At 47.8% G+C, this 26238-nt stretch overlaps 1 protein-coding gene across 1 annotated transcript in view; it reads left to right on the top strand.

Moving 5' to 3' along the window:
• Positions 1–757: 757 nt before the first annotated feature.
• INO80B (INO80 complex subunit B) overlaps positions 758–26238 on the top strand; it is a 32527-nt gene continuing 7046 nt past the window's right edge. Inside the window, exons 1-3 of the mRNA XM_061556639.1 lie at positions 758–949; positions 18828–19026; positions 24672–24760. Of these exons, the coding sequence (XP_061412623.1) occupies positions 898–949; positions 18828–19026; positions 24672–24760 (340 nt within the window). The 5' untranslated portion in view covers positions 758–897. The remainder of the gene's footprint in view (positions 950–18827; positions 19027–24671; positions 24761–26238) is intronic.

Below are 26238 nucleotides of genomic sequence, written 5' to 3' on the forward strand. Positions count from 1 at the left end.
GTAAAGCATTTACACCATTGGAACCTCATTTGCCAGTAGCAAAATGATAATTGTGTTTTTACCCTTTTATCTGGCAACAAAAAAAGGTGTCAGTTTTGTTGCCAGATAAAAGGGTAAAAAAACAATTATCAATGGAGGTGCAGTTTGTTAAATTAGACGGCGAGTTTGGATTATTGAGAGGGTGGTCGTGGATGATGCAAGGAGAGACGCCTGGGGGTGGTGGTGCCATCACATCCCAACACCCCGCCAGCACAGCGAAAACCTAACTTTGTATATTTCTTCATCATTTATTATTTGGTGATGGGACCATCAATTCGCTTCACTTGCCAACTCTGTATTCATGGGTGGGTGAAACTCGGAATCGGACCCATAACTTTCATTTAGCTTTTATCGATTTAGCAGGATTATGAGTTTAATGTCATGCAATTACTGACGAGCAGGGCCTGTGAAGAGGTACAGGCCACCACTCGTTGCTAACAAAGGGAGTCGAGGGCTCTTGTAACAACCTGGTGCTGCACTTCACAAACAGTCGTATTGCCAAGGGACGCATCCTCACTGTCATGCCGATCCACGGTGACGTCACACGACGCGTGACGTCACGCGCCCGATGACGTCACACGACGCGTGACGTCACACGACGCGTGACGTCACACCGCGGGAGCCGTCTCTGTCGCAGGCCGGTCACGCCGCGGTCGCATTTTAATGACGTCATGGCGGCTGTGTGGACTCGTACGTCACGTCCGCTTCCCGTCACGTGGTTTGTGTGCGGCGGCGGAGAGAGCGGAGGGAGCGAGGCTGTCCAGGTGACCCGCGACTCCGCGGCCCCTTGACCTGGTGACCCCGTGTGACCCCGTGTGACCCCGTGACCTGGTGACCCAGCGCTCTGGTGAGGTCGCCATGGGCAAGCGCAAGGAGATGAGCGCGGAGCTGGGAGGACTCGAAAGCGGCGGTGGGAGACCACACCGAGCCCAAAACACTCCGCACTCACCCCGCACTCACCCCACACTCACCACTCGCTCACCTCACACTCACCCCGCACTCACCCCGCACTCACCCCTCGCTCACCTCACACTCACCTCACACTCACCCCGCACTCACCCCGCACTCACCACTCACTCACCACTCACCTCACACTCACCACTCGCTCACCCCGCGCTCACCACTCACTCACCCCTCGCTCACCCCTCGTTCACCTCACACTCACCCCGAACTCACCCCACACTCACCCCACACTCACCACTCACCCCTCGCTCACCTCACACTCACCCCGCACTCACCCCACGCTCACCACTCGCTCACCCCTCGCTCACCCCTCGCTCACCTCACACTCATCCCACACTCACCCCGCACTCACCCCGCACTCACCACTCACCCCTCGCTCACCTCACACTCACCCCACACTCACCACTCACCCCTCGCTCACCTCACACTCACCTCACACTCACCCCGCACTCACCCCGCACTCACCCCGCACTCACCACTCACTCACCACTCACTCACTTCACACTCACCCCACACTCACCCCGCACTCACCACTCACTCACCACTCGCTCACCTCACACTCACCCCACACTCACCACTCACTCACCCCTCGCTCACCTCACACTCACCTCACACTCACCCCGCACTCACCCCGCACTCACCACTCACTCACCACTCACCTCACACTCACACTCACCACTCGCTCACCACTCACTCACCCCTCGCTCACCCCTCGTTCACCTCACACTCACCCCGAACTCACCCCGCACTCACCCCACACTCACCCCACACTCACCACTCACCCCTCGCTCACCTCACACTCACCCCGCACTCACCCCACGCTCACCACTCGCTCACCCCTCGCTCACCCCTCGCTCACCTCACACTCATCCCACACTCACCCCGCACTCACCCCGCACTCACCACTCACCCCTCGCTCACCTCACACTCACCCCACACTCACCACTCACCCCTCGCTCACCTCACACTCACCTCACACTCACCCCGCACTCACCCCGCACTCACCACTCACTCACCACTCACTCACTTCACACTCACCCCACACTCACCCCGCACTCACCACTCACTCACCACTCGCTCACCTCACACTCACCCCACACTCACCACTCACTCACCCCTCGCTCACCTCACACTCACCTCACACTCACCCCGCACTCACCCCGCACTCACCACTCACTCACCACTCACTCACCTCACACTCACCACTCGCTCACCCCGCGCTCACCACTCACTCACCCCTCGCTCACCCCTCGTTCACCTCACACTCACCCCGAACTCACCCCGCACTCACCCCACACTCACCCCACACTCACCACTCACCCCTCGCTCACCTCACACTCACCCCGCACTCACCCCACGCTCACCACTCGCTCACCCCTCGCTCACCCCTCGCTCACCTCACACTCATCCCACACTCACCCCGCACTCACCCCGCACTCACCACTCACCCCTCGCTCACCTCACACTCACCCCACACTCACCTCACACTCATTCCACACTCACCCCCCACTCACCCACACTGAGCTCACACTCACCACGCACTCACCCTACACTCACCCCACACTCACCCCACACTCACCCCACACTCAGCCCACACTCACCCCCACGCTCACCCCACGCTCACCCCACGCTCACCTCACACTCACCCCACACTCACCCCACACTCACCCCACACTCACCCCCCACTCACCTCACCCCCCACTCACCCCCACTCACCTCACCCCACACTCACCCCCCACTCACCCCTCACTCACCCCACACCCACCCACACACCCACCCACACACTCACCCACACACTCACTCACACACTCACCCACACATTCACCCATACACTCACCCATACACTCACCCACACACTCACCTCGCACTCACCCCACCCTCACACTCACCTCACACTCACTCCACACTCACCCCCCACTCACCCCCCACTCACCCACACTGAGCCCACACTCACCACGCACTCGCCCCGCACTCACCCCGCACTCACCCTCCACTCACCCCGCACTCACCCCCCACTCACCCGCACTCACCCCGCACTCACCCCACACTCACCCCACACTCACCCCACGCTCACCCCTCACTCACCTCACACTCACCTCCCACTCACCCCCCGCTCACCTCACGCTCACCTCACACTCACTCCAAACTCACCCACACACTCACCCACACACTCACCCACACATTCACCCCACACTCACCCATACACTCACCCACACACTCACCCCGCACTCACACTCACCCCCCACTCACCCCTCACTCACCCACACACTCACCCACACACTCACCCACACACTCACCCACACACTCACCCCGCACTCACCCCGCACTCACCCCCCACTCACCCCCCACTCACCCTCTACTCACCCTCCACTCACCCCTCACTAACCCCACACTCACCCTCCACTCACCACGCACTCATCCCACACTCACCCCACACTCACCCCCACGCTCAGCCCACGCTCACCCCACACTCACCCCACACTCACCCCCCACTCACCCCCCACTCACCTCATCCCCCACTCACCCCCCACTCACCTCACCCCACACTCACCCCCCACTCACCCCTCACTCACCCCACACCCACCCACACACCCACCCACACACTCACCCACACATTCACCCCACACTCACCCATACACTCACCCACACACTCACCCCGCACTCACCTCGCACTCACCTCGCACTCACACTCACCCCCACTCACCCCTCACTCACCCACACACTCACCCACACACTCACCCACACACTCACCCACACACTCACCCCGCACTCACCCCGCACTCACCCCCCACTCACCCCCCACTCACCCTCTACTCACCCTCCACTCACCCCTCACTAACCCCACACTCACCCTCCACTCACCACGCACTCATCCCACACTCACCCCACACTCACCCCCACGCTCAGCCCACGCTCACCCCACACTCACCCACACACTCACCCCCCACTCACCCCCCACTCACCTCATCCCCCACTCACCCCCCACTCACCTCACCCCACACTCACCCCCCACTCACCCCTCACTCACCCCACACCCACCCACACACCCACCCACACACTCACCCACACATTCACCCCACACTCACCCATACACTCACCCACACACTCACCCCGCACTCACCTCGCACTCACCTCGCACTCACACTCACCCCCCACTCACCCCTCACTCACCCACACACTCACCCACACACTCACCCACACACTCACCCACACACTCACCCCGCACTCACCCCGCACTCACCCCCCACTCACCCCCCACTCACCCTCTACTCACCCTCCACTCACCCCTCACTAACCCCACACTCACCCTCCACTCACCACGCACTCATCCCACACTCACCCCACACTCACCCCCACGCTCAGCCCACGCTCACCCCACACTCACCCCACACTCACCCCCCACTCACCCCCCACTCACCTCATCCCCCACTCACCCCCCACTCACCTCACCCCACACTCACCCCCCACTCACCCCTCACTCACCCCACACCCACCCACACACCCACCCACACACTCACCCACACACTCACCCACACACTCACCCACACACTCACCCACACATTCACTCACCCATACACTCACCCACACACCTCGCACTCACCCCACACTCACACTCACCTCACACTCACTCCACACTCACCCCCCACTCACCCCCCACTCACCCACACTGAGCCCACACTCACCACGCACTCACCCCACACTCACCCCGCACTCACCCTCCACTCACCCCGCACTCACCCCCACTCACCCCGCACTCACCCCGCACTCACCCCGCACTCACCCCACACTCACCCCCACGCTCACCCCACGCTCACCCCACGCTCACCCCTCACTCACCCCACGCTCACCCCTCACTCACCTCACACTCGCCTCCCACTCACCCCCCGCTCACCTCACGCTCACCTCACACTCACTCCACACTCACCCACACACTCACCCACACACTCACCCACACACTCACCCACACATTCACCCCACACTCACCCATACACTCACCCACACACTCACCCCGCACTCACCTCGCACTCACCTCGCACTCACACTCACTCCCCACTCACCCCTCACTCACCCACACACTCACCCACACACTCACCCCGCACTCACCTCGCACTCACACTCACCTCACACTCAGCTCACACTCAGCTCACACTCACACCACACTCACCCCACACTGAGCTCACACTCACCCCACACTCACCCCACACTCACCCACACTCACCCCACACTGAGCTCACTTTCACCCCACACTCCACACTCACTCCACACTGAGCTCACACGCACCCAAAACTGAGTTCCCACTCACCCACACTCACCCTAAACTGAGTTCCCACTCACCCACACTCACCCTAAACTGAGTTCCCACTCACCCACACTCACCCTAAACTGAGCTCACACTCACTTCCTACTCACCCCACGCTGAGCTTACACTCATCCCACTGTGTTTCACTCACTGTGTCCTGTAAGTGCGTGTTCTTTACGAATCGTGCACTGTGCCGTGCATTGTAATGTTCATAACAGGACTAGGTGGCTTCGTGTCACGATGGATACAAGCACCACATTTATTTTTTGGTCTTTTACGTCCTTAGAATAAAAACATAGGTTAGGGACCCTTTTGAATGTTTGATCATATCTAAGATGACCACAATGGGAGTGAAAACAATCCCACGCTGTGTTTAAAGGAGGATGGATATGCCCTAGATGTTTTAACACGTCGGCTTTCGCGACCAATATGGGTTAGATCGCGTAAATATAAGCCGCAACATTTACAATTTGAGTACGACGTTTCGCCAGTAATTACAACCAGCTTCATCAGGCGACAGCCAGATTTGTGGAGAAGTCCACCTGTTTCGTTACTTATATAGAGGCGTAGATCATTGGTGGCAAGGCGAGGTTTAAAAAATGAGGTTTGATAAGGTTTAAAGAAAAAAACCTCAATATCCCGAAGGGCCGGTTCGGGTGACGTTTTGAGGTTTATTATGAAAAGACGCCGTTTCGGCGCAGCAGGAGGATTCCGGCGGGTTGACATTCATTCAGCTGATCAAGGGACGTGAGACACCTTCGCAGTACTGGCAGTCTGACGGCCTGGCCCAATCTTCAGAAGATCGGCGTCAAGCTGTTCACGATGGCGACATCCTCTGCAGCCTCGGAGCGCAACTTCTCAACGATGGGCTTCATACACAGCAAGCTCAGGAACAGCCTGGCGCCCAGTTCGGTGGAGGAGTTGGTCTACCTCAAGAGCAACTCTGCGGCGTTCGCCGAATGCAGTTCTATGTCCGAGGGCGACGACATGGACTCGTCGGAGGACTAGTACTGATCTGGGAGTATTGCGAATAAAACCACGAGGTTTTTTAGGTTTATTAAGGTTTGAACCTTAAACCTCAAATTCGGATCTGAAAAAATTAGGGTTTTTCCACCCCTGGCGTAGATGTGGTGACCACACTTCTGCGCTCTTGCACAATGTAGGGGGGGGGGGGGATTGATTAACAAATGTACATTATGCATGTGCATTATGCGAGCCCTTTGATCCTGTCCTTCCTGTCTATTGTGTGTATTAAAATAGCCGTACCAACGGTAATCCCCATTGAAGAAGCATGGTGGCATGTATAGGCATGCATTTAAACAATGTGTTATTTGATGATTCGCTTCCACGCAGCACTAAGTCGGTAGTTATCCGAACAATTCCAAGTATTTTAATTTATTGCAATTTCCAATGATTCTCTAATTAGTCTTGGCCAGTAGTAGCTATCTTCTTGGTTCTTTCGGTAAAGTCACGTAGAAGGGAAGTAATAAAATAATAAAAATAAAACATAATAAAACAATTCTCACGACGTTTCGGCCACAACGCAAGCAGCCGTCCTCAGGTGAAAACCAGGTCCGTCGAGGCGACAGAGTCTGAATGAAACAGCACACGAGCTTGGAGCATATATATAAGCTGGGCGCATTGACAAAGGAATTTGCATATCAAAAGGAATTTAGCATATTTATGGGAAATGCAGGGATGTGATTAGTACTGCATATGCATGTGCATTATGCAGGATTAACAGCATCAAAGGGAGCTGCAGAAGATGAATCCCTGCAGTCACGAAAGCTTTAAATCGAAATCAGTAGTAGCTAGTTTTGCACAGAACTTCAACGTTATCAAAACCAATTGAGTGTCCTTGTTGGCACGAGTTTTCTACTACTGCTGACAGTTGTTTTGGGAGTATTTTATATTTCTCTTAGTCTCGTGCTGATGATTTATCCTGTTTGCCCAACATAGCATTTGCCACAAGTGCAGTTAATCCTGTGCACACCTTCTGTTGAAAGCTTCGTGAATAATCTTTTGTACTAGATATTAATTTCTGTATTTTATGTACCGTGCCAAATCTGACAGGTGGACTTCTCCACAAATCTGGCTGTCGCTAATTGTAATTACCGTATTTTCCCCGCATATAGCCCTCATACGCATATAACCCGCAGACGCATATACCCCGCAAAAATAGTGTTTTGTGTAAAACTAATTTCAGATAGACCGCATCGTCATATACCCCGCATGCATTCATATATTTAACGTCATTACCGCAGCTTAATTCCATAATATTAATACAAAGTTTACATTTGTAATACATTCCACTATCAATTGTTAACATTAAAATAATAACCTGCACAAAGAAAACAAACTTACCGGAAACGAGTGAACTTAAAACAGTAAATAAGAAACAAAAGTAAATATCCAATAAATAAGTAACACATAACTGGTAGATAAGTAAGTAAGCGTACTGTTAGGCTTACCAGCATTCCACCTCATCATATTACAGCTACTGGACCGGTAGTTACCCCTGTACAGTTTTAGCACTGGTAGATTGCGCACTGCGCAGACAATAGCGGCACTACGGTAACGCCATTGCCTCTGGCAACAAAGCCATTGGAAGTTTGAAACACAGCTCATGGTCGCGACTGTAGAGTGCTCAGCCAATGGCAGCGGCCTAAGGGACTCGGCAATTATGATTCCGCGTATGGTAGAGGCTTGTCCATTGCGTAATCTAAAGATTGTACTAACAATGCGAATCATTTAAACGTGATAACATGAGCAATTTTAGTGTTAGTGGTTTATTCAGCAGTGCTTTAGTCAAAGGTAAGTGTTGCATAGTGGATAGTCCTGCCATGAAAAAATTAAACGAGTTAAATATTTGCGGGATAGCCCGCACCTCCATATACCCCGCAGGGTCTTGTTTTGTTTGTAAAAAGTGAAGTGGTAAACCCCGCGGGTTATATGCGGGAAAATACGATACTGTCGTACTCAGATTGTAAATGTTGTGGCTTGGCTTTCCAACACACTGGTGTGCTGCACTAGTGACGAATTGGCATATTCTGTTTACGTGACAACCCTTACTAGTTGGCTGTGTCGGGTGGTGGCGGGTTTTAACGACACATTTATATATTTACGTGTTCTAACCCAATAAACCTCCTATGGATGCTCTAAATGATTACAGAAAATTGATTCTGACATCCAGAAATTTGTAAACAATCACAAACTTTAACATTTACATTCATAGTTTACATCCTCGTGAAATTTGCACGTGAAAAGTTTTCTAAAGCTCTCTTTTTCTCAGTGTTTTTTCATAGATTCCATACATGTGCATCTAGAAAGTAGTGAGCAATCCATCTTGCCTTTCCCACACAGTTGAAACTATTTCCTTAGCAAGAATACTTGGTCAGATCATTGCACGTCCACGACACCTGCAATTTGACCCAACCAAAGCCCTCTGGAGAAGGAGCCAGCCGCTGGGACTCGGTGCTTGTGACCCAGATTCCATCCTGGTAGACAGCCCCGTCAAGCGTGTATGGGTAGAGCATCCCGAGTAGGTGGTAACTTGTCCACAGCTCGATTCTTCTGACAGAATAAATTCATTCCTCATTCCTCAATGAGAGCCTCATTCACAGGGGTGAGAGGACTTGCTTCGTCATACGTGACAACAGGAAGGCTTGCGAACTTTTTGACGTGATGAGAGTGTAAGTGTCGCTGTTCAAAGGGGTGGCAAGGCCATGTGCACAAATGTCTCTGTAATCTATACATACGACTGCCAGGCTGGCCTTTTGCCCTTCAAAGAGGATGTTGTGTATCAACCAGAACATGTGTGGTACATAAGCAAGTCTCTGATCTTTGTTCTGTAACCCTGGAAGATATTCTCTTGGTGTTGTAAAAGCAGAAATTCCTAGCCATTCCAGAGGGGCCACGCGGATGTCTTCCAGTGGTTGGATTACAGTCAGGTCATGACATTTTCTAATGAGAATGGTTGGCGCATCTATGTCCACGATGCGTATTTGGACAGTTTCAGCTCCGTGCTCAAAAGCATGATATATGTGAACCACAATCCTCGTATGAGCTGCATGATTGACATCTCACATGGGGTTTGTTGTATATATTAGGTCTTGAAAAATACTAAAAATAAGAAAATTAAATGAAAATTAAAAATGTGCAATTTTACGAAATCATGCCAATTTACGTAATTATACAAATTATGCATTTATGCTAATTAGGCTCTGCTTTGTCTAGGGTTGTATTGTCAATCGGGATAATACAATGATTCTCGCTTTAACTTTTACTGATTATGCTTTAGTGTGTTTATGTCAGGTCGCAAAATTCAGATCTCACCGCAGGAAACAATTCTTATAATTAAGATTATTATGCATGAACTTAGGAAGGCACCACTCAGACTCTTCCGTGTTAAGCAACTTTAATATCTACAAACACTAACATGCAAACACTTATGCTCGGAATTGTCAACACGGTCCCCTTCGAGATGTCCTACTCATTGATCCGTACATTTAACCCTCAATTGTTACATTTGTTAAACTGGGTAACAGATCAATCGGCTAATTCCTCAGAGTCGAGTGAGCATACACGGTGATAGGAAAAAGTCCTTAATATTAATGTGACAATATTCATACGAACAGTAATAAAGAAACATGTGCCTAAAGCAAAAATAGTTATGAATTAATGCATTGGTAAGATTATGCAATTAATGAAAACGAATGACTAACAGGTCCCTGCGGGGTGGGCTGGTAGGAACGAATAACCAAAGAATATAAACATAATGTATTATTACACTTGTTTAGCCAGGAAAGCCTCACTGAGTGTAAAGGTTTTTGTAGGGTCCTGCCAAGTGTTTGCAGTAGGGGGCGATGTTGCTACACCTAATCGGACGATACGAAGGGAGAGTTTGAGGCCTAGTTCTAGGCTTTAGGCCTAGCTGTAGGCTTTAGGCCGCTGTGAGTTAATTTTTTATTTAAATGTTTTAATTATTAATGTTAAAGCTTTAAATTTTAATGTTTCAATTTAAAAACATCAGGGAATGTAACATTGTTAAACATTAACTCCCTTTCACACGCGGGGGTACGATACGAAGGGAGAGTTTGTGGCCTAGTTCTAGGCTTTAGGCCTAGCTGTAGGCTTTAGGCCGCTGTGAGTTAATTTTTAATTTAAATGTTTTAATTAAAAGCTATCTCAGGGAATTATAAGGGAATGTTACACTTGTTTAGCCAGGAAAGCCTCACTGAGTCTAAAGGTTTTTGTAGGGTCCTGCCAAGTGTTTGCAGTAGGGGGCGATGTTGCTACACCTAATCGGACGGACGGACGATATAATCTATTGTAGGCTGGTTCACTTCGTTCCTACCAGTAAAATACTTCTAAACAATCGTATTCATGTAACTCGAAGGGCAGCAATGCTTTCCACGATCAGCTGATATTTAACGCACCGCCTTGGAATGGCAACCCTTCTTGAAACACAATGATAACTTTTTGGAACAATCTTATTAGTCCCGATATGCGTGTTATGTGTGTGTCTTCTTTGCCACTGAATTAGCGGCTTACGCGGTACAGCATTCCTTGTACTGAAAATACCTCGGGTTCCCAGCAGGGCTGCTGGGACGGCGTGTGCGTGTGTGTATTGTACACACGGCGCTCTTGCCTGTGCCAACACTCTTCATATTGGCGTTGCAGCTCTCTCCACTGCTGGTTGGTTGAGTTGGCGCGATGCTCGCCGTCGGCGGTGTGCGATGATTCCGTCGTCAGATAGCGCTCGCAGCTCGTCCGCTGATCGCCGTCCCTCACTCTTGTCTTGGTTCCCAGCTGGCGCTTGTCGGTGTGTGTGTGGGTCGAACCCACGGCGCTCTCGCCGGCACTCTTCTCTTCCTCACGAGCGGCTGATCAGGCTCTTTCCACTGCTCCGTGCTCTCTCCGTGCTCTCTCCCTTTGCATGCAGCTGCCTGCTTCGCGCAGACACCCGGTGGTGCCTCTCCCACCCTTACTTCGGGGCTGCGCCTTGTCGTTGCTCAACTTTCGTGCTCTCTGCCCTTCTTCCAAGAGGGCTCCTGCTGTGAGCTGCTCATCGCTGGCTGGATCACTCACTCTCAAAACTTGTAAATTGTATTAGCACACCTCTTAAACAACTGATAGCTTCGTACAATACAACTTATCGCAATCCTTGATTCTGCAAGCGACTCAAAACATCAGGATAAATGTAGAATAAAACTTTCAGCGATACTCTGTCGGTCCATGCCGAACTCAGCTCTTAACAACACATTGTCCCTTCTCTCTGCGAGACACGACACCCATTGTTGATCTCGAGGCCATGCCCCGGAGCCTGCCCCTTGCAGACTGAGTTGCATTATCTGTGTCCTTGCTTATATGTGAAATTCTCCCACCTCGGCTCGCCTTCTCACAACGGACCGGAATTACTTTGATTTCGTTCTCAGCCTGTGAGAACAGCTGTTTGTCCGGTGTATGTGTGTGTTCTAATTGTATTGAAGTAATCTAAGTCTCATCAAGGCCTGGTTCCTGTCCCCTTCAACTGGGTTCCACCAATCCCTTTAGCCGAATCCCTGTTGACCAAGCTATAGAAGAAACGGTGAACAAAGACACCCAGACAGCTGGAGGGACAAAGGGATTCAGCTTGAAGCCAGGAGCTGTGACCAAATATTACCTAACAGCTGAGTACAGAATCATGTACCTCCGACAGCTGAGAGACCTGATAGGTCAAGGCAGGTCCAAACGGTCCCATCCAGATCTACAGGGTCCAAGGATCAGTCTTTCATTAACCTTCTAGAGAATGACTGGATCAATCCTATGTCCCCTGATGAGACAGATCTGGTTAGCCTCTCCACTGGCACCATGGCTCCACCTGATGTGACCAGGGATATCTTGAGAGCTCTTGAGATAGGAGAAGAGGCCTACCAGGTATTCAAGCAAACAAGGTTAGCTGAGGACCCACCATCTGTGAAATTCCACGACAAGATGACCAAGCAATGTCTGAAGACATTCTTCAATTTTGGGACAAAAACAGCACATGGAAAGAAAGCACAGGATGTGGTTCTGAAGGCAGATAGAAACCTGTTCAGCCACATGATCCTGGTGGCTGAAAGCAGGAAGGTGAATATGAAGGATGTCCTTGCCCACCTACTGGGCCCACTGCCATGGGCACTGGCAAATGCTGATGGGTCCCTACTTAAATCAAACAAGGCTGCACTTGCCAGAGAGCTTGAAAAGAATGTGTCTCCTGCAGAAGACATCCCAACCCCATCTACTTCCATCATTGATGGGATGAGCCTGGTCCAAAAAATTAATGGCAACAACAAAACCTTTGCACAGGTGGCAGAGTCAGCCTTGACCCAGGTCAACCACGAGGGGCACAGAGTGAGAGGATTGATGTTTTTTTGATGTCTACCGACAGACTTCGATCAAAGATGCTGAACGACTGAACCAGGGTGCACACACCACTCTCCAGTACAAGAACCTTGCAGGGGGACACCACGTCCAGCAGTGGAGAAAATTCCTGTGCAGTCCCTCCAACAAGACCAGTCTCATCAAGTTCATGGTGGAAGAGTGGAAACTCCCATGATACAGAGAGATGCTGCATGGCAAGGTGTTGTACATGGCCTGTGAGGTAACCTGCTACAAGTTGACAGAAGATGAGTGTGAGGAAGTAGCAGAGCTGCACTCCACGCATGATGAAGCTGATACCCGTCTGCTCCTGCATGCATTGCATGCAGCAAATGTGAGCTCAAATGCAGTTATCACTGCTGAGGACACTGATGTCATGGTGCTTTGTCTTGGCTTCTAGACGGACATCACCTGTCCCATCTACCAGAAGTGTGAGACACGATATTAGCAAACTGGCAAGGGCACTTGGAGACAGCATCTGTGTCAGCCTAATTGGCTTACACGCCTTCACAGGCTGCGACACTGTCAGTGCATTCGCTGGTCGAGGGAAGCTGAATGCCCTGAAGATGGTGAGAGAGGACACTTCCTGCCAAGAGACTTTTGGTCGACTGAGGCAGTTCTGGAATGTGAGTGATGAGATGTTCCAGAAAATTGAGCAGTTCACCTGTCGCATGTTTGTTGCTAATAGCAGCACTGGTGAGGTGAACGAACTGCGCTACCAGCTCTTCTGCACCAAAAGGGGAGAAGTCGAGTCCAGCCAGCTGCCACCATGTAGAGACTCTCTTCACGCATGTTCAACGAACCAACTATCAGGCAGCAATCTGGAAGTGCTGTCTGCAGGCTAACCCTGTGGTGCCAAGCCCTACTGAGTATGGATGGACAGACGCTGATGGCAAGCTGGCCATTTACTGGATGCGCTCCCCACCCGCACCAGATGTGGTCTTGGAACTGCGAGCATGCAAGTGTGTGGGTTCATGCAAAATGCCAAGCTCCACGTGCCTGTCAAATGGACTGACATGCACAGACATGTACAGGTTACAGACCTGCAGTAACCAAAAACTGCAGGATGATCCAGAACCTGACTTTGAACTCGGGGAGTCAGATGACGAGATAGATAAGCAATTTGATGAGTGACACAGGGTGGTGATTCTGATTGTATTACTGTGTTAGTGGTTGTATACATTGATGCACAGTGTGGTCATTCTGGACTTGGTTACCCTTGTTAACACCATCTAAGTACACACAGAGCTTGATAACAATAATGTAACCACCTTAACATATATCCATCACTAACGATATTTATGGGATTACATGTATTATTGACTAAGTATGTGCAAATGTCAATGTTTATAATTTTCAGGTAGTTCCTTACCTCACTATGGTATTCCTTATTACCCTGTGTTTTCATTGTGTATTTAAACCAATGAAGACCAGTTTGTGACCTAATTGGCTTTGGTCGAGGTAGTTTTTCAGTAATAATGCCCATTTCATTGTTCCGTACGCCTGTCATAGGGCGTGGGTATAAAAGTCACGGTAACTACAACTAAGCTGCCACTCCGCAAAGGTTATCATATCAGAATATGTCCCACACACATGGAGGATTACAAAAATCATGACTAGACTTTGCCACCTCAGGTGGTACCAATAAGTGATTTTATTTTTGTCTGGGCCCATGGACTCGCTGTTTGTACTTTTTATGGCATTTCCTACAGAATTTCATTAGCCCCCCCTAAACCGGGGTTTTTATAATTACATTTTATGACTACTTCCTCCAGCTGCCTTTTGTGTGGCGAAGCAAGAGGCAGCGGGGGTGTGAGGGGTGACCCGCCCTTTCGTGCGCCAGCTCTACATCCAGATCAAACTTAGAAAAAAAAATAGGCAGAATCATTCTTAATGTAATTTCTTGGAAAAAGGCATATATACAACAGGTTTATAGAACAAATGGATTTTACAGACTCCCCTTCTGTGATATACTGTATATGGCGTTGTCTGGTTGTGGCAGCTGCATCCTTAGAAGCCAATAACAGTAAATATACTCGTTCCATGGCAGTTTTGTTTCACCCGACACTTTCCTACACGCACCTTTCCCCTGTTTTATTTTATTATTTGGGTGAACTCTTTTAAACTGCCTGAAATATATAAGTATTCCACATGACGTCCACACTCTTGGCTTGCAGTAATTCCATCCCACATAGGGTACGAAAAACCTTATCTGCATAGTCATTGAATGGGAATGTGATTAACAATAACTGCACCATCCAACACTTAAGAATCAGAGGTGGTTCAGGATTTTTAATATTAGCCTTTCTCCTACACCAGTCTGATATTTAGTGTTGCGCCTTGAAACTCACGAAAGATCTCACTTTCCTTTATTTCAAAAGAGAACAGCTAATACGTTAATGGCAACAATGTGTTGAAGCATAAGCGTCCCTGGGAGAAAAATGTGCACATTCGTCAAGAAGGCCGTGGCCTTAAAAAGAAAAAGTATTTAGCAGGCAACGTTTTGGGCAATGGTCCTTCACAGCATATAGAGAGGTCGGAGAGGTAGAGTGGATACGAGCTTTAGACAGCACTTTATATACCATCGGGTAGAATATACATTAAATTCTAAACATATTTCCTGATTTTGACATCATGCACTTTGTGTGCTCAATTCTCATTTGGGTAGGATTCCAATGAGCATCATGCACTGAAAGGGAAGCTGGGACACGGATCCTGGAGGAGTGTCATGTTGGCATGTTAACATGTGGAAAATAATTCGCCACTTATCTGCTTTGTCCAGGGCCTTGCACGGGTGTCAATGCGTCCCCACAACAGGCATGTGTTTCAAAACCGTCCAGCATTCTATTGTAGCCTCTATACATGAATATTAACATCTACATACAAAACCGCTTAATACGCACTCTTTAAATTACACATTACCTCTCAAAGCTGATCTACTTGGAGGGAGAGCCTTTCCATTATGGCGAAAGGTAAATGCTCAGCCCTGAATGTGCTTTCTTGCACCACTGCTGGTGAAAGGGGCCTCCACAGAGGGAGCTCCTAAGAGCCACTCTACAGGATATTTCGCCTACTCTTCCATGCTGGCCGAGACATCTTGAAAGAGGCAGGAGTAACCACCACTTTACCCCAGCACACTACTAACTCTGGCGAACCCATTTTTTTGGGTTTATTTTGTTTATCCAAAATTCCAGCTTCGTTGAGTCTGACTTTGAGAGGGGTAATCTAATATAGGCACCCCTACTTCAGTGTGCGACGTGCGTTTGGCATGCGTGCATTCGGCATCTGTATTGCAGTTTGTTGGGTTTAAACAAAACTAAAACTAAACTTTTGATTTTATCAGGTAAGGCCCCACAGAGCTATATAGCTCTTTTTCAGAAGCAACCTGGCCACAAATTATATCTCAATGAAGTGCCTTATGTGGAAATGTATAGCAGCCAAAATATGAAAAATGCATGTTTCTAAATGTGGAGGAAAAAATCGGAAGACCAGGAGAAAAATCCATGCAACCACAGGGAGAGAGACACGCAAACTTCCAAATACAGGAGACCCGTGAATATCGCAGCAGTTACTTACTTGGAAGTGCCGCTAAAGCCAAAACCGCGATATTTAATACTTAAGCCTTACCTAAATAATGGGGTGGGGTACACGGCAACCTACATCGACACAGCACAATTTAAACAAGCATACAGTACTTAAACAAGTACTGTATGCCAAATAAACAAAAAAGCCAGAAAAACTCCACACAAGAAACATTCCCAGACAATAAATAGTAGTAAATACTGAATAATTACTGTACTTACCAATGATGATGAACCAACACAGATGTGTGTTTGTCCGCGAGTGCAACGGTTAGCGCTCTGCATGACGAACCTGGCGAACCGAGTTCGATTCCAGCTCACACCCAAAACCAGTGACATTTATCTGAATCGGTCCTGATAATCGTCATCCATAGGTCGACTCAGCCTCACATGAGTACCTGGTGCCATGTGTAAACATCACCACTGTGGAGACAAAGGCACCCGGGCTTCTTCTTAGCCCAGATTCAGTACAAGGTACAGTTAAATGGTGAGTGAGTGTAAAGTTAATGTCCCATCTTCTGTCTTCTTTCTTATCCGAAAAATACTTACAGTCCCACAAGGATGTGTTGAATAATAGGCTTGGTCCACTGCTGGAGCGTGCTCACGGCCAGACTGCTCGCTGCTCGTTCACAGCTTTGTCTGTGCATCATACTCGATCCACAGCTAGAGTGCGTAAGTGGGCTGAGCAATGCCACCCCGCTGTAAGTGGTTCGGCTATGTTCCATCTTAGACCAGGAAAAGCGTTGGGCAGAGATGATCTCCCGGACTACCCTACATAATATCATCACAACAGTCTGGAACACAGGACAGGTTCCTTAAGATTGGAAGGATGCCCTGGTATTCTCCACCTTTAAGAAGGTAAACAACACAGATTGTACCAACTACAGGGGCCTTTGCCTCCTCACTGTGCCAGGAAAGGTCCTGGCAAGGATTATTCAACATTGCCTTTCCAAGCACACTGCAGAGAGGCTTGCAGAGCCCCAATGTGATTTCAGACCAAGGCAGTCCTGCCTGGATACCATATTCTAGATCTGTCTGCTACAGCAGAGGTATAGGGAATTCTAACAAGACCTACATTTTTGCTTTATTGAGCTGGTCAAGACCTATAATACTATCAATAAGCCTGGGCTCTGGGATGTTTTTAAGACCAGTGCTGACTCTCTGCTCACGATCATTAAGGACCTTCGTGATGGTGGGCAGGCCCAGGTGAAGCCACGTGGCCAGGATTCAGAGCCTTTTTCTGTTCACCTTGGGGTATGATAGGGATGGCCTCTGGCTCCTATATTATTTAACATTAAATTGAATCACGTAGTTCGAGAAGTTTTTCATGGCTGTTCTGGAGTAAAATCCATCTAGTACAGATACAATGGGAGGCTGATTGATGGCCGGGTGCGGTCGAGGGTTGGCTCCCTTTTGGTTAACTATGTTATGTATACTGATGATCTGGTGATTGCTTCTCACTCAGAGGAGGAGTTGGAGGCACTGCTGCTGAACCTGAAGCATGCAACTAAGAGGTGGAGTCTTACCATCAGCCCCACTAAGCACCTGCCTGGGTATTTTGTGCCAGCAAACACTCCACCCACTCAACCCATCATTGGTGATGGAGCAGTTGTGAAGAGAGTGGAGAGTTTTCAATACCTGGGCAGTGTGCTTATAACTAGTTCTGGTTTGACAGAAGAGGTCTCACTCCAAATCAGTTTGGCAGCATAATATTTTAATCGGCTGTTGTCATGCTGTGTGGAAGCTATCTGGTCTGTCACTCCACACGAAGCTTTGGGTTTACTCGGCCACGGTCATGCCGTTAATTCTCTGTGCTTGCGAAATGTGGACCCCTTTGATGGAACATCTTTGTTGGTTAGAAACATTCATGCTGGCCTGCCTACAATCCATCCTGGTTTAAACAGGCTGTATTGTGTGAAGAGCTCACAAATCCTTCTAAGATCTGGATGCATTCCCATCAGTGAGCTCCTCCGACGGACAAGGCTACAATGCCTAGGTCATGTAGCCTACATGCCCAGCCACGGCGTGCCCAAACGGCTTCTGTTTGGCCAGATAGAGGGGGCTAAACGGGCTCGATACATGCTAGAATAGAGATGGACTGAGGCGATTCAGGAGGAAGTCATGCTGAGTGGACTTGCTGAAGACTGGTACCAGCAGTGTTAAGATCGGCCTCTATAGAGGAGGCTCGTGAAGGACGCTAGTGGGCAGTTGGAAGCAGTTGCCCTCTAACAACAATGGATGGCAGAGGAGCGATGCTCATAACGAGTGTAGCACCGGGTGGCTAAAGTGCACAGTAGGGGACACGGTGGGTGCAGGGGTGGTGCATCTGCCAGTCATCTCAGTCAACCCATGGCACCTGGGTCTGTCTCGTGACCTGTCAGCGAGCCTTCAACACTTTACATGGCCTCAAAGTGCACCTGGCCTGGCACAAGCGCTGTGGTGACGTCACCACCACTTAGTGGCGAATCGCGACCGTTGTTGTTGGGAACTTGTTTTACGTGCTTCTGATTTGTACGGTGCATGTGCGGTCTGCGCGTGTGCAGGGCAGGCAGGCGGCAGCATTCATTTGTTGCACAAGAAAAAACACAAGAAACACAAGAAGCACAAGCGCCGTCGAGACGGGGTCGGCGCCGAAGGGGAGGTGAGCTTCTCCTCGGAGACGCTTGAGTCAGACTCCACCACTGGGAAGCCCCAGCTGAAGCTGAAGATCAAGATCGGAGGCCACATGCTCAGTACCACCAGGTGTGCAGCTCAGGGCCACAACGCTCACTGGTGCACACTGCTCGTCCTCCCGACTCGGGGCGCTCCGGTTCGTGGCTGGTGGGCCACCCAGTGCTGGCCACTGCCAGTTCTTGTGATGCCATGGGGCAACACAAACAGCTGATGCAGTAGAACTACTGTTATCCTTTTGCAGCTTATTCGTAACCCTATATCGATTGAATACTCATTTCTTTCGAACTGCCTTTTGTGTTTAGTTTGTTGTCCTTCCCCCGCATATCCAATTAGCACGGTTGGCTACGTACGGTGTGAAAGAGGTTCAACATACCTACATTACCTGTGGCTCTTTTTTATGAATAGCAGCTGGCGAGTTCATGAAAATTAATATTATCTGTGGCCCTATTTTTTCTTATCCGTGATTATCTGTGATTTTACCCATCATGCTTAGCGAAGCTGGTTTCTCATACAAAATGTAACGCAACTTGAGTTTTAACGTGAGCTTGGGAAAGGGGTCTTGAACCGGGGCGAGTAGGGACAGGCGCAGGCTCCTCGTTCGTGTCTCCGCCGCAGTGTACAGAACGCGGCTGGACGTGGCGTGATCCGGACACGCCACGACCCCGTTGGATGACTAGCAGCTTAGCCCCGCGTCCTTCCTCGCGTAGGTCGACAGCGCTAGCTGAGAGCACACGCACCGCTTTACAGTACAGTAGTTCCTCGGTTAACGTTTTTAATCCGTTCCACTAAGACTACTGTTAACCGAAATAACTGTTAATTAAATTTACTTACTTTGAAAAATAAGTACAAGTCACTGAGTCTGCAAGAGAGCTGTTTCCACTGCCAAAACAGAAAACAATGTAAACACAGCCAGTCGAGGTCTAAATGCTCATTAATGGACGTCACTGATTGTCTGAGGGCATTGCTCAGCCCACTTACGAGCGCTCAGATTGGCCGAAATTGGCACCCACGTGCATCACGTAAACGTACCGTTAATATACATTTTTATATTCTTGGTTCTTTCGGTAAAGTCACGTAGAAGGGAGATAATTATCACACCTGATGATGATTGCTTGTGTTGCAGTCAAAACGTCGTGAGAATTTTTATTTTTTTATATTATTTTATTATCTTCCTTCTACGTGACTTTACCGAAAGAACCAAGAATATGAATCCCTGCAGTCACGAAAGTTTTAAATCAAAACATTTTTACGTTAGTCGAAACCATGGGGTCCGATGGGAGGCGAAACATGAACCAAAAAAACGTCAACCGATGTCACTGTTAACCGAGGGACTACTGTATGGGCAAGGTCGTGGGCTTTATTAGGTGGGGAAACCCAGAAGGGTCGGCTTGGTTAGGGGGATAGGAAGTAATTCTCACCCAAACTTGAGTTGAAGCTTTCGTGACTGCAGGAATTACTCTTTGGTTCTTTCGGTAAAGTCATGTAGAAAGAAAATAAATTAAATTAAATAATAGTATTCTATTATTTAAAATTAACCAAAGAGTAACTCTCACCCAGTTTAACATGACCAATAGGTTCGGATTTCAGGACACTGGTCTGTTCAAGAGTAAATCCACAACATTTACAATTTGAGTACGGTGTTTGCTGGTGAGTACAACCAGCTTCAGCAGCCGATTTGCCAGAATAGTGAACGGGTCCTCCCGTTTCAGTCTTAAATAGAGTAAAGGTGATGTCATCATTTTGCACCTATCAGGTGCAGTTAGTCACAGTGCATTTTCTCATATTAACATAATCCATTTTCATGTATGTGCCTACATTAACCCCCTGTGGTTTTCGCACGTGATAGGCTCAAAGTGATGACATCACCTTTACTCTATTTAACACCGAAACAGAAAGACTTGCGGAGCCAAGGACTGCTGCACCTGTGGCGTTGTGATAAGTTACGTGGTCGCGGAAAATTGTTGACGAGAGCGCCCCTAGTGGCGAAGTCGTCTTATGCAGCTTTTCCACAAGAAATGTATGTTCTTTAGACTGACCGAAACAGGAGGATTTCTACACAAATCTGGCAAATCGCTTTTTATAGCCGGATGTAATTACCAGCGAAACGTCGTACTCAAATTGTATATGTTAGTTTATTCTCTAACACACCGCTGTGCTGAAGTAGTAACTCACGTTTTGTTAACATGACAAACCTTAATAATTGGCTGTGTCAGGTGGTGGTGGGTTAACGACATTTATATTGACGCGATCTAACCCACAAACCCTTTACTATGAATAACTCTCACCCAGCGTGTGCTACGCTTCACCCAACATTCCGCAGCACATTGCGCACACCGCCCCTCCTCACTGCACCCACCGCGTAGTGCGTTGCCCACGTCACAAAACGCGTGCTGCAACCGCACGCTTATCACCGTCGTGGAAGATTATGATCCTTTGCGATGATGGATTCGTTACTCCGAGTCTGAGCTTATGCTTTCATGAAGATATGCGGCCCTTAACTCGGATGGCGGAGCCAGCATCCTAATCCGGCCTAATTATGCGTGAAACACACGATGGGCATAGGAGCAACTGCCGAGTTAATCATTGTGCAGTTTGAGGCCATTGTGACCAAAGGAGTTTCGGAGTTTCGGAGCATCGGAGCTTGGCTCTCTCACCCACGTAAATTTGATGTGCAAATAATTTCACGGAATTTTCTGCCGATAATCCCGAAACAACAGGCTGACTGTGATGATCACACAAAGGCTTGCATCTCACATATCTCCTCTGCACATCCATCCACTTCTGAGGCATGATTACCATATGAATAGGTGTGCCTTTGAATGGGATCATTAGCATACGTGTGTACCGTCCCTTAAAATGGGAAGAATTAACATATAAATAGACATGACATACACAGGACGCCCAAGCATTAATTTCTCATGGTCACCCAATAATGGAATGCACACCAGCAGAACCCTTTTACACAGACAGGAGCCCAACATATTCTTGGTTCTTTGGGTAAAGTCACTTTACCATATGTGACTTTACCGAAAGAACCAAGAATATGAATCCCTGCAGTCACGAAAGCTTTAAATAAAAATTTAGGAGCCCAACAGTTGCATCAAATCCAGACTAAACTGCTTGTTTACCACGCTAATGTGTGATTAACATGGAACACGCCACTATTTCGTATCGATACTTGTTTACTGTGAACGCAATGCAATTGTACATCGAGACATTATTTTTCACCAATACAGCCACACTCTTAATATTTAATCACACAATTGATGTCCAATCACGACAGAATACAGCACTTTTAAAAATGTTATGCTCAGACTCACGGAAAGTCTTCTCCTCTTGTCTTACAATGGCAGCAATATGGTTCAGGAGTAAAATGACAATGTTGAGGTCTGCTCACCAAGACAAAATGGCTTCACGAGATAATCTGGACCTTCTCGTTAAGTGTTCCTGTCTGACTTTAAACATGACTAACATCGTCATCTTGGCAAAATGGATATCGTCAATTTGAATCACAGAAACTCGGTCGAACGCAAATTCTCGATGCCTTACCAACCCGAGTGAGCTCTGTCAGCTTTGACCCGGAGGGCTCGGCCAACTCCATGCTAATGCCACGCAAACCACGGCAGCCGTGGTGACCTTCACCCAGCATCTAGCAGCCATCGACCACCACGCAAACCATTCCTCTTAGTACCTTTCACGCGACGGTCAATGGGATGGTGTATAGCAGATTGTATAATAATAAATAGTATAACAGTGTAATGTCTAATATCATGTATAAGGTAATATATAGTATCGTAATTGTATAGTGAATATACAGCAGTGTGGTATACAGTAGGGTGTGTAGAATAATATATAGTGTAATATTACAATGTTTAGTCTAAGGTATAGGGTAGTGTATAGTAACGCAGTGTATAATTCAATGTTGGGTTTGTCTATGGCAGTGTATAGTAAGGGGTATATCCGTGTGATGTAAGAAAAAAAAGGAAACAAAAGTTTAGCTGGAGGCATATTATATTTTTTGCGACATAGAAGTGTAATGTATGACTTACTGTTAGTAGCTCAGCTTATTGGAGAGTATATTGAGTATATTGATTACATTGATGTATTTTATATTTTAGTTTTTTATCGGTTCACTATATGGTAGTCATTATATAGTGTAGCGTATACCCAGTTACTTAATGTTAATAGCTCAGCTTATTGGAGAGTGTATTATGCACATGATGTAGTTTATATTTCGGGTTTTTTCACATCGGTTTATTATATGGTAGTTGGGTAGTTGCAATTCTTTAGAAACTTCTTTTTTGTTGGCCACACAATACTTGATACGCGGTGGTTTGGCTGCTGCAGCTCCTTACGATTAAAATTTCCCTCCCTTTATCACTGCTAAGCCTACATAATACACGGGCATAATATGACTTTAAGACCCCCCCCCACCCCCTACACATTCCACAAGGAGTGACTAATCCCATATCTGCATTTCCCATCAATATGCTTAATTTCGCTGTTGATATGCAAATTCCTTTGTCAAGGCGCCCTTCCTCCCCTAAGCCAGCTTAAATATACGCTGCCAAGCTTGGTGGTGTTCATTCAGACGCTGTCTTTCCGACAGCCCTGTTCTTCACCTGAGGACGGCTGCTTGCGTTGTGGCCGAAACGTCGTGAGAATTTTAATTTTATTATGTTGAATTTTTATTAATTTATTATTTCCCTTCTACTTGACTTTACCGAAAGAACCAAGAAGAAAACAATCGAACCATTCTAGTTTGTCCGTCCACCTAACGTGGCTCTTTACAACACACGGGTGATCGTCGGCGGCTTCAACAATGTCGACTGCGCAGCTTGTCTCACTCTGTTGGCTCGTGAAGGAGCTGTGCAATCTGGAGGTCATTGCCAGGGCTACAGACCAGGCCACATCATCGCTGTCATCATCATTATGAGCCATGGTCTCTCAACTGCTGGCCACTTCATCACTAGTCATGGTCTGCCCACTACTGGCAACATGTTATCATCACGTGCACGATACTGGATAAACAGATGATTGTAGTGGCAGCACTCTAGAAAATAATGCTAGTGATATTTCCACTGCACATAAATTTGTCCAGTTACCTGCAGGGTTATCTGCGGGTAACAGGCATTATGTTGTTACTCTTTGCGTTGCAATTTATTTTCGCGGATGAATGGAGTCCGAGAAATTAATCCTGTTACTCGTGAATAACCCCAGATATGCAATAATGGTTGCCCATATCACCGTAGATGTCGGGGCAATAGTCTTGTAGTTGATGAATTGTCATTAGAAGAGGGTAGCATTCTCACTTCACTTCCAGTGTTTAGTGGGTAATGGATCACAAGCGATGGGAGTTGAGCTGCTGTGATGTTTAAACTGCTGTGTAGTGGTGCTAATGTGGTGTTGATGGAGCTGTGTGTGTTGATGCTGTGTATGTTGATGCTGTGTGTGTTGATGCTGTGTGTGTTGATGCTGTGTGTGTTGATGCTGTGTGTGTTGATGATGCTGTGTGTGTTGATGCTGTGTGTGTTGATGGAGCTGTGTGTGTTGATGGAGCTGTGTGTGTTGATGGAGCTGTGTGTGTTGATGCTGTGTGTGTTGATGATGCTGTGTGTGTTGATGATGCTGTGTGTGTTGATGATGCTGTGTGTGTTGATACTTTGTGTGTTGATGATGCTGTGTGTGTTGATGGAGCTGTGTGTCCGTGCCAGTGTGCCTCAGTACGTTGTGGCTGCAGGAGCACCCACAGCTGCTGTCGGCACGGAAGATGAGGAAGAGGAGTCCTTCAACCCCTGGATTGGTGAGCAGGGCGTGGGTGGTTAGAATACTCAGGGTGCAAAGTGGGTTGTTTTCAGATGCACTTCTGCGGCCGTCTGGGACACTCTCCCTTCCGATATTAGAAAGCCACTGGAGCTATGCACTTTTAAATGTAGATTGAAAACTCATTTCTTTAGAACTGCCTTTTGTCTTTAGTTTGTCCTTCCCCGCACCTCCGATTAGTGCAGTTGGCTATGTACGGTGCGAAAGAAATCATAAATAGATGATTGTGTACCTTAAAATCGTGTTTGTAATTTGGCGCCTTGTTGACAAATTGACACCGAGCCGGGTGACTGGGTGGCGGCTCGGGGGGCTGTTGTATCTAGAGTGTGTTGCGATAAATAAATAAAGAATGTGTAAATTATTTTTTAAAATTTATGAAATTATGCAAATTAGGCTAACATTCATAAAATTATCAAATGTGTGTGTAATGTTAATTGAGTGTAAGTGTAATGTGATTAATTGTATGTGTGATTAAATGTGTGTAAAATGTTACGTGAAAATGTATGTGTATGATGTATATTATCAATGTGTGTGTGTGAGTAGGTGTATTATACACTGGTCAACAACAAAAAAATTCTGGCCTGGACTTTTGCAGCTGTTTTAGACTATTTTCAGGGTGCTGATTCCAAATCTGATCTCAGATTTTCTCTATCCATCTCATTTTTATGTTATTGGCATACCCCATTTCCATTGATTTTACCCGAAACTTATGATTGCAAGTTGTTGCGAGTCAGTGACTGCTTTAGTGTTAAAATATGGTGCTGTATTTTTAGGATAGTGTGTTTACAATATCATTTTATGTAGATATCCACATTTATTTAATAATTTTCTTCTGCAGGGCATGATCTAACAATGGCTACAACATCCGAAAGAAGGAAATGCAGTAATGACCCAGATATCTTCTGCTACATCTGTGGCAGCTTCACTTTGCAGGATCAAAGGCGCAACATCAATACCTTTGTCAAGAAGGTTTATCTTTCCTACTTTAAAGTACGACTTGGAGACCAAGACAAAAATTGGGCTCCTCACAAAGTGTGTAAAACCTGTGTTGAAACTTTGCGATCATGGTCTAAAGGAAAGCATGCTAAGCTGAAGTTTGGTGTGCCAATGGTTTGGAGAGAACCTACAAACCATTTGGATAACTGCTACTTCTGCCTTGTCAATGTAAAAGGTTTCAATAAGAGAAACAAACAACACTTACAATACCCAGATATCCCATCTGCCAGACGACCAGTTGAGCACTGTGAGGAAATACCTGTGCCTGCATTTACTGAGCTACCAGAGATTGATGTAGAATCCCTCAGTTTACCTGCTTCTACAGATGATGATGATGATGATGCTCAGATCGAATATACGCCATCTGATGCAGATTGTGATAAAACGTCTCTGTTTAGTCAGCCTGAATTTAATGATTTTGTAAGAGATTTGTATTTGCCAAAGCAGTCTGCTGAATTGTTG

This window comes from Lethenteron reissneri, chromosome 22 (assembly GCF_015708825.2).
Source record: "Lethenteron reissneri isolate LAM-NWPU_2019-01 chromosome 22, ASM1570882v1, whole genome shotgun sequence".
NCBI classification, from domain to species: domain Eukaryota; kingdom Metazoa; phylum Chordata; class Hyperoartia; order Petromyzontiformes; family Petromyzontidae; genus Lethenteron; species Lethenteron reissneri.